The following is a 10,622-nucleotide window of genomic DNA, read 5'->3' as shown; positions in this document are numbered from 1 at the left end:
AAGAAGAGTTGATGCTTTTGAGTCGTGGTGCTGGAGAAGAATGCTGAAGGTACCATGGACTGCCAAAAGAACTAACATATCTGTCCTGGAGGAAGTGCAGACGAGATGTTCCTTGGAATGAGGATGGCCAGACTTCGTCTCACCTACTTTGGTCATGTTGTCAGAAGGGACCATTCCCTGGAGAAGGATGTCATATTTGGTAAGGTCAACGAAAGAGGGGAAGACCTTCGATGAGATGGATTGACATGGTGGCTGCGACAATGGGCTCAAGTATAGCAAGGATCATGGAGCTGGCGCAGGATTGGGCAGTGTTTTGTTCTGCTGTGCATGAGTCAGAAGTGACTTGATGGCACCTAACAACAACAACAACATGAAGACCCACAGGACCTCTGGTGGCATAGTGCCTAAGTCATGTGAGTGCTATCTAGAAGGCTGGTGGTTCAAACCCACCAGCCACTCCGTGGAAGGAAGATTGGGCAATCTACTTCTGTAGTGACACTGCCTCAGAAACCCAAGGAGGGGTTGCTATGAGTCAGATTTGATTTGACAGCAGTGGGATGAAGACCCATACTCCAACAAATTTGAAAAACCAGACAAAATGGACAAATTTCTATAAACACACTACCTACCTAAACTGTAGATAATATGTTTCTAGAAAGAGGTAGAAAATCTGAAAAGATGCATATAAAAAGAAAAAAAATGAACAGGTCTTTGAACAAAGAAAACAAAACAAAACAAAACAAAAAAACTCCAAACAGAAAGAAGTCCTAGCCCAGACAATTTTAATGAAGAATTTTTTCATTTTATCAAACATTCATAGAAGAGCTGATACCAATTCTCCTCAAACTTTTCCAGAATAGAAAAAAAGGAGGGAATAGCCCTGAATTTATTTTATGAAGTGAGCATAACGTCGTATCAAAACCAGAAAATGGCACAATTAAAAAAGAAAATGTCACTCATAAACACAGACACAAAAATTGTCAGCAATATCCTAGCCAATAGAGTCCAACAACTTATCAACTAAATAATACATCATGACAAAATAGGATTCATACCAGCTATGCAAGGATGATTCAACATTACAAAAACAATCAATGCAATCTACCATATAAATAAAACAAAGGAAAAGAACCACATGATCCTATCATTTGATGCAGAAAAGGCATTTGACAAAATGCAACACCCATTTCTGATAAACATGCTCAACAAAATAGGAACAGAAAAGAAATTTCTCCAAATAATTATGGGCATATACACAAAACCAATGACCAATATTAGTATCAACAGAGAGAGACAGAAAGCATTCTACTTTGCAAATGGGTATCAGATAAGGATGCACCTTATCACCCCTTCTATTTAATAGTGAATTGGAAGTCCTGGCCAGAATAATAAGGAAAGAAAGGGAGATAAAAGACATCCAAATTGTCAAAGAAAAAGTAAAACTACCTCTGTTTGCAGATGATATGATCCTATACTCAGAAAATTCTAAAGACTCAGCAAGAAAATTACTGGGACATATTGAAATATTCAGCAAAGTGGCAGAGTACAAGATCAGTGTATAAAAATCAGTCAGATTCTTTTACACTAGTGAAGAGAACTTTGAAAAGGAAATCAGGAAAAGAAGAAATACCATTTATAATAACCAACCAAAAGATGAACTACTTAAGAATAAATGTAATCAAAGACATGAAAGACCTATACAAAGAAACTGCAAAACACTATTACAAGAAACCAAATAGACTTACATAAAAGGAAGAATATACCATGCTCATGGATAGGAAGACTTAACATTGTGAAAATGTGAATACTACCCCCAAAGCAATCTACAGATATAATGCAAACCTAATCCAGATTCCATCATCATTCTTTTAAGAGATGGAAAAACTAATCATCAACTTTATATGGAAAGGAAAGAGATCCCAAACAAGCAAAGCACTATTAAAGAAGATGGGAGCTCTGGTGGCATAGTACCTAAGGCATTTGACTGCTAACCAGAAGACTGGCAGTTCAAATCCACCAGGCACTCCTTGGATGGAAGGTTAGGCAATCTACTTCCATAGTGATACTGTCTTGGGGAACCCAAAGAGGCGTCGCTATGCGTCGGACCTGACTCGACATCAGTAAGTTTGGTTTTGGTTTATTAAAGAAGACCAAAGTAGGACTCACATTCCCCAATTTCAAAATCTATTACAAAGCCATGGTAGTCAAAGAAACCTGGTACTCATACAACTACAAACACACAGACTAATGGAACAAAATTGAGAACCCAGAAGTAAACCCATCCACCTGTAGATAGCTGATCTTTGACAAAGGGCTATAACTCATTAAATGAGGAACAGGTTGTCTTTTTAACAAATGATACTGGAAAAAATGAACATTTATTTTCAGATAATTTAGTAGGACCCATATCTCTCTCATACCATATACAAAAATGAACTCAGATGGATCAAAGACCTAAATGTAAAATCTGAAAGCATAAAGACAATAAAAAAAAAAAAAGGCCCAAATACATGGCATAAGTACATTATCAGATATAACTAATGCTGCACAAACACCAAAAGACAACCAAAATTTAGAAACTTATGCACATCAAGTGATTTCACCAAGAGTGAGAAGAGAACCTATAGACTGACAATTTTTTTTTGGCAATGACATATCAGTCAAGGGACTAACCTCTACAATTTATAGAACACTTTAACACCTCAACAGCAAAAAGACAATCCAATTAACAAATGGGCAGAGGACATGAACAGATACTCCGCCAAAGGAGTCGCTCAGGTGGTCAACAAATAAATGAAGAAATGCCCATGATCATTAGCCATTAGGGAGAGGCAGATCAAAACAATGAGATATCATCTTATCCCAGCACTAATAGCAAAGTTTAAAAAAAAAAAAAAAAAAAAGAAAGGAAGAAAATAATGAATTCTGGTAAGGGATAGATAGATAAGACTGGAACCCTCATATACTGCTGGTGGGAATTAAAAATTGTAGAACTACTGTGGAAATAGTATGGGGCTTCCTTAAAAAGGAGGTAACAGAAATGCCCTACAATCCAGCAATCCTACTAGTACGTATATATTCTAGAGAAATAAGACCTTTGACATGAATAGATATATATACCTCATGTTCATTAGTGCCATTCTGCAGTGAATTGCTTGATGTGGCCCTTCTAGCCACATTCTGTGATGTTTCGTAAATCCCATTATCCATGCCTGTTTGGGGTGGTGTGGTAGTTAAGGTCAGGTATCAACTTGGCTGGGTAGCTGGTAGTAGTCGTTCCCTATAATGACTGGCAATCAACTCTGTGATGGGATTTAGGTTAATTCTGTTGGGGCAACACAGGTGGAATGTATCTTGAGTCCTGCCTTACTGGAGGGTATAATTCAAATCACCACCCTTAGCTTCCCTGAGGGTATACCTACGAATCTCCTGGGAAGATTCGCTCTCCTCTTGCTCCAGCTTTGTGTCTTGGATCATCCTCATCTCACTCCTGGATTTGGGACAGCAGCCATCATCTGATCTGCTGATCGAGGTTCATCAAACCCCGAGAGTTGGGAGGATCCGCCAGACCTACTCACGGACCTGGGACTCGCCAGCCTGCCAGCCTCCACACACTATGTGAGACGAACCTGTGGGTGTCTGTGAGTTCTGTGAGGCGTTACAGCGAAATACAGAACCCTAAGACCGGGGAAATTACTGGGAGGAGGAGGAGGAGTTAATGTCTGAAATGATGGAGTGGCAGGGTAGTTCGGACATTTGGGACATCTTTAACCTCCGCCTCATGGGGACCGGTCTCGTGCTGATCTTTCTAAGAGAAATTGTTCAAGCACATTCACAATAGCAAAAAGATGGACATAATCTCCCAACAACAGAGGAATGGATTAATAAACTACAGTACGTACACCCAATGGGATACCACACAACATTAAAGGATAATGATGAATCTCTGAAGCATCTCTGAACATGGATGAACCCAGAGGACATTATGCTGAGTGAAACTAGCCCATCACAAAAAGTCAAATATAGTGTGAGACCACTATTATTAAAAAATCAAGAAAAGGTTTTACACAAAAAGAAACATTGTTTAAAGGTTACCAGGGGTGGGAAGGAAGGGAGGGTAATCCACTAACTAGAGGGTAGGTACATATTAACTTGTGTAAAGAGGAAGGTGGGAGCTCTGGTAGCGTAGTACCTAAGGCACTTGACTGCTAACCAGATGTCTGACGATTCAAACCCATCAGCCACTCCTTGGAAGGAAGATGGGGCAATCTACTTCCGTAGTGATACTGCCTCGGAAACCCAAGGAGGGGTGACTATGAGTCGGGTCTGACTTGACAGCACATAACAACAACAACAAAAGAGGAAGGTAATATATAATAAGGCGGAGGTCAGCAAAAAAAAAAAATGATCAAGGCAAAGGAAGACACTGGGAGGAGTATAATAGTTAAAGACAGCAAAGATAAATAGTATTACATACATAATCCTGCAGTAACAAAAATAGCAATAATGTACGCGTGGATACATAGACACTCAAGCTGAACAGGTATGGAAAGGAAAATGGGACTGCCTCCATGAATATATATAGGTATGACAGAGGATATCTCTACGTATATGTTTACATATGCTGCAAATATATCCATGAATATAGTAAAACATACAAGGGGGCAAAGTTATGAAAACTTCTTAGTCATGACAGAGTGAGTCACTGGGCTTGGGGCCTCAAGACCATAGTGTCAGGGGCATCAATGTTGACTGGTATAATATAATTGACAAATAATGTTCTATAACCTATTTTGGTAGGTTATAGTTGGTAAATAGCAACTAGGGTCTTAAAAGCTTGTGAGCAGCCACCTATCGTACAATTAGTGGTCTCTCCCGGTCTACAACAAAGAAGAATGAAGAAAATTAAGATGTATAGAAACAGTCCAAAGCACTACTGCACCACGTGAAACTCAGCTTCCATGACCCTGACAACAGAAGACCTAGATGGTTGCCTGGCTGCTACCACTGCTGCCTGGTCTGAAAGGGGTCATGTTAGAAATTCCTTGATAGAGAGGAAGAAAAATGTGGAACATGACTCAAAAAAAAAAAAAAAAAAAAAAAGGCTTATGGTCAAACAGACTGGTGTAATCCCCAAGACTATGGCCCTTAGTTATCCTTTGGACCATGAACTGAATTCACTTCCATGGCTCAATTTTCAGTCAAACAATACACAGGTTTACAAGGTGAACAATAACACTAGGGAGGAAAGTACTCTTTAGAAAAATCAACCATTCAAGATCAAAAGAGCAGCATTGCCCAAGGATAAAGTTTAGAAGGAAGGAAGGTGTAGGGATGGAGGAGGAATGGAAACAGAAATGAGAAACACAGGGAATAGGTGGGAGGAGTGATATTATACAGAAGGGATTGCAACCAATGACATGAAACAAAATATGTGTGAATTGCTGAATGGAAAACTGATTTGCTAGGTAAACTTTCCCCAAAATCACAATAAAAAGTTAAAAACAAGAAAACAGTGATGAAGATAGATGTGTGCAAAAACAAAAACAAGACCATTAATACCAATTTTCTTTGTAATATGAAACAGTTTAAATGTTTAGCAATAGAGTCCTGTTTAAAGAAGTTATGATACATGTATATAAAAGCCATAATGATCATGCTAAGAAGAATATTTGATGACCTGGAATATGGACACAATATACATGCTAAGAAGTAAATAGTAAAAGCTGTGTTTCTATTTTCATAAAATCTTCATATTTCCTAATAGCACAAACACGGGGCAAGATGATGTGATTTCTGATAAGCAAAAAGAAGGACACTAAACATTATAAAATTACCTTAATGCAAGTAACTTTTATTTTTTTAAACTTATTGTGATTTGGGTGAAAGTTTACAGAGCAAATTCATCTTCCATGCACTTTGTCTCATGACATTGACTGCAATTTCCCACAATACAACAGCTCTCCTCCCACTTCCTCCCCATAGCCACCTCTTCCCTGTGTCCTTTCCTCCCATGCACTCCTGTCCCCCAAGCTGTCTCCCTGTGCATACACAGCCCTTCTGTTTGCCCATGACTGATCTCTCCAAGGAGTGTATCTACCTAGTGTAAATGTTCAGCTCATATGTCTGTGTTTTGTTTGGCTGGAAGCCACAGAAGTGGGTTCAATTCCAGACCTGAAGGACAGCTAGGGGCCATAGTCTCAGGGGTTCCACCAGGCTCTATCAGACCAGAAAACCTGGTCCTTTTTTTTTTTCCCTATGATTTAAAGTTTTGTTCCACATTGTTCTCACATTCTCTCCAGGGTCTTCTACATAGATCCCCTTCCGAGTGGTTGACCACTGGGTACCATCTAGTTCTTCTGATCTCATAGTTGTATAGTCTGAGGATTGTATGGTGTTACCAGTCACTTGGACTAATTGTTTCCATGTGTTTTTGATTTTCTTCATTCTTCTTTGCTCATGATGAGGAGAGACTCATTGTTGCATCTAGATGGCTGCCTGCAAACTTTTCAGACCCCAGTCACTACTCACCAAAATAGGATGTGGAACAATGTTTTTGTGTAGTATGTTATGCCAATTGAGTTTGATGTCCCCTGCAATAATGGTCCCGAGCCCACAAGTCCAACTACTTAATGCAATTAACTTTTAAAAAATGTCATTATAAGGTAAACATAGTAAAACAGAAAAGATATGAAATCATGCACACCTTTTCCATGATCTAATTGTCTTTGCCAGGCAATCGTCAGCATGAATTTGAAGAATATATGCCATATTGTGATACAGTGAGCATCTAAAAGTAGTCCATCCATTCAAACTTTCTAAGTTTAATCTAATAAAGGTCTACAGATACACACCTAGACTAGAAAATTCAATTCCTGACTGAAAACTGATTGAGAATGTACCCAATAATTTTATATTGAATAACCTCCAACTTTTTACAGCAATGCTGTCCAACAGAAATATACTACAAACCACATATGTAATTTAAACTTTTTTAGTAGCCAAATTTTGAAAAATAAAAAGTATACATGCAACACATGCACATGTAATACATATAAAATAAAATACAATGCAACAAGAATGAAAATCATTAAATGAAGTTCACAGTTACAGTCTCTCAAGTCAGACTGCTTAGGTTCAAGTACTAGTGACACCACTCAAAACTTGAGCAAGTTCTTTATATACTCTTTGTGTCTAGCCTTTCTAATCTATAAAACTGGCTATTATCAGAACCTATAGCATGTGTTTTTTGAGAGGATCAAATAAGGAAATAAATGTAAAACACTGCCTGAACAAGTTCTTAATAAATGTAATAATAGCAGCAACAGAGGCAAGAGCAGTTAACTACTACTACTACTAATACAATTATTTTTTTCAGGCACCAGACAGTGCTGATTCTCAACAGGTTTATTCTCAGCAGTTTAACTAAGTCTTACAGAAAGATATTTATACTTAGCAATCCAAGATTAGAGAATACCCTGGGCAAAGGGCATTTTTGAAACGCAAAACTGAATTTGTCTAAGACTAAAAATTGTTCCTAAATGCACAGTAAACTTGCCATATGCCCTTAAAGAGCTGACTGCATATACAGATTGTAACAATAAGACTAAGACATGTACCTTCTCATGTAATAGATAAGACAATTTATAAGGTGATTTAAACCAAAATTATATCAACTAATAAATATTTAGCTTTGCCAGAAACCAAATCCCAGGACTTTAGAGGTCATTCTTAATGCAAAACCAGTGACAGCTTGATTTAATGACTGTCACCTGTCATATTTAACAAATTGTTAAGATGAATAAAGAACATGTTCACAACATGAAGAAAACAAAAACAAAAAAGTATAATACAACAATAATATCTAAGTGATATAAGGGTTAAAGTAAAATGTAGTCCTATTAAAATAATAAAGTGGCTTAATGGAAAAAACAGTCTGCACTACTTCAGTTTTTTACTTCAAACCGACTAAGATTAAAAAAATAAAATTTAAGTCAGTTTCACACTAACTGTATTTCAAGTGCTCATTAGCCGCATGTGGCAACTGGCTACCTTGCTGAACAGTAGTCTAGAGTATCAGTGTAGGTAATGTAACTTTCTGAAAGTTCTCCACAACCTTACAACTCAAAATTTGGTACATGGATCTGCACCCTAGGCGTATCCAACAGCTTATTAAAACCCAAACAAGACCTACTGAAGCAGGATCTGTATTTTAACAAGGTTTCTAAGTAATTGTACGCTAAATTTTGCGAAGCATCACTACGAGTGATTGGTTCTCAAGCTTGCCTGCATATTGGAGTTATCTGGGGAGTTTAAAAATAATGACACCTGGGTCCTATTCTAGAGATTCTCATTTAATTGGAATGAAGTAGGGCCTGTGCATCTAGATATTTAAGAGTTCCCCAGGAAACCTCTGATACATTTGGGTTACTCACATATCCTAATGTATTTTACATAAAGCTCCTAGTTTAAGGTCTGGCACATAGAAGTCATTAGGCACAGAGAATGACAGTAATTACATAAAACATGTATAACCTTGAGATGTGAAATCTTGAGATTTAACTATGAACTAATCCTATAATTCTGATAATTCAATTCAAGGAAAATACAAAAATTATTTTTTTTCAATATACAGCTTAGTTACAAAAGTATTTTGTAAACAATTTCTAAAAGCATGAAAATGTACAGAAAACCCACCTCGGCTGGGTGCCAGAGGATTTAAAGGACGATAAACAGATCGAGGCCTGAAAACAAAGCACAAAACCCAAACATAAAACAGTTTGACTCTTATATATGACTTTTTCCAACAGAAAAAAAATATTTCCAAGCCTCCCCTCCCCTTAGTCACTCCTCCTCCTTCTGCTACCCCCCTCAGTTACTTGAAACAGTTTTCCTCATAGATGCTGTTCCACACTCTCCATGCAGAGGGCCCTTTATATCCAGTGTAACGCTCTGGGTTCAGCAATAGGTCTACATGTTGAGCAGTTGGAGATCTCTCGTCTGACAAGAAATAATTAATAAAAACCATTCATATTTCACCATTTTTCTAAAATTCAGCATTACAAAGCAAACATGACTACTCAAAGGTCAGAGAAATGTTATGCTCTTCAAATAATCTCCAACTAAATGGTAGAGTAGTTAGCACATTTAGACTGTACTCGACCTAGAATTTATAATGAATGGGACAAATTACTTAAGAGAGAGGAAAAATAACCCCCCTTTCTCTCTGGATGTTCTGTGCTCATTTAAATAATATAATATCCCTCACCTTATTAGAGGTATTAATAATATCCCAAGTTTTAACCACCCAGGACTGAAAAGATCGAGCAGAATCATAACTTGTTTTAACATTTTATGTGATTTATTTTCTTAGTGTATGCCTACCCAAAGACTTGCTTGAAAACATTTATTTTATTAACATAAATTGTATTACAAATAGAGATTTCCTTCCTTCTCTTTACTTGGAATTATGAAGCCAATTTAAGATTAACTTGTTCAATAACCTTGTGATTCAAATCTGATAAAAAAATACATGTTGTCAATTTATTTTTACCAACGTTAACATACTAAACATTTTTGCCCCTCTCAATAAGTAGGCACAACTTTCAAAAACCTGTTAAGACATTTAAAATTAAATAATAATTTTCCATGTTGAAACTCAAATGAGAATTTATTATAACAAATATCTTTGAAGAATACAAAAGATAAAATATTGTCTTACTTATTGAAGGCTCATGTGTAAAGGCTTGAATATTGAGGGAAACATATTTTCATAACTAAAAAGAACTGTAATGACAATGCTACACAAATATATGATCATAATGTATATTAACACAAGTACCATGTATGTTGACATATACATATACCTTTATTTACATGTGTACTGCTTTTTGATGTCATGAGAGTAAATCAATAGTACTTAGGAATGTGACTTATAACAGGGGTCAAATATGGTCATTAAACATTCCTCTTCCCTTTACTACCTGATAGTATATTTTTCTGTCTGTGAACAATATTGACTGGACATTCAATAGCATAGTTTGGAAATGTCCATAATCATAAGGGGAAAAGACACTGCTGATCCATGCTTTCCAAGAGTTACCTGGTACTTTCATCATGTCAGAAAAGTACAAAGAAATGACAAATTATCATTATTAAAAAAGTTTGTAGATAATGTAAGGACAATGGAAACATGACTTCTCAGACTATAGAAAAAATACTGACTCTATTTCCAGCCCTAGAATTATAAAGATATTTTATAAGCTAATTTACAGATGGAGAGGCAGAAACTTGTCCAGGTTAAGCACAAAGAGTGATTAAATACTTCAAAACAATAATTTTTAAAATCTAAATTTAAAAATACAAATTATGAAGTAAATAAAAGTATGGCTTTCAGTAAAAATCAATAAAAGGTTTTTAAATTATTTAATTTCTAAGTTATATATTTTTAATTTTTTGAGCTGTGCAGTGTAGTAAGTTACTTTGTGTGGCTTTTCTACCCATAAGTCTTTGTAAACTCCAAGGTGGGATTTGCTATGAGCAACTGAGGAGCTCCTGATTGCTGAAGGTGTCCACCTGGAGTATTTCTGTTGGGAGTGGCACAAAACAATGTTCTGGGAGGT

The 10,622-nt window shown here is 36.6% G+C and overlaps 1 protein-coding gene across 1 annotated transcript in view; it reads right to left on the bottom strand.

Annotated features, from left to right (window-relative positions):
- ERO1B (endoplasmic reticulum oxidoreductase 1 beta) overlaps window positions 1-10,622 on the bottom strand; it is a 221,834-nt gene that overhangs the window by 54,500 nt on the left and 156,712 nt on the right. The window contains exons 7-8 of the mRNA XM_007958206.2: window positions 8,880-9,000; window positions 8,698-8,744 (exon numbers count right to left, since the gene is read on the bottom strand). Of these exons, the coding sequence (XP_007956397.2) occupies window positions 8,698-8,744; window positions 8,880-9,000 (168 nt within the window). The remainder of the gene's footprint in view (window positions 1-8,697; window positions 8,745-8,879; window positions 9,001-10,622) is intronic.

Source organism: Orycteropus afer, unplaced genomic scaffold (assembly GCF_000298275.1).
Source record: "Orycteropus afer afer isolate SDZICR_OR568_19922 unplaced genomic scaffold, OryAfe1.0 scaffold00877, whole genome shotgun sequence".
NCBI classification, from domain to species: Eukaryota; Metazoa; Chordata; class Mammalia; order Tubulidentata; family Orycteropodidae; genus Orycteropus; species Orycteropus afer.
Note: the sequence above shows the minus strand (reverse complement) of the source record. Positions and strands in the feature narration are given on the sequence as shown.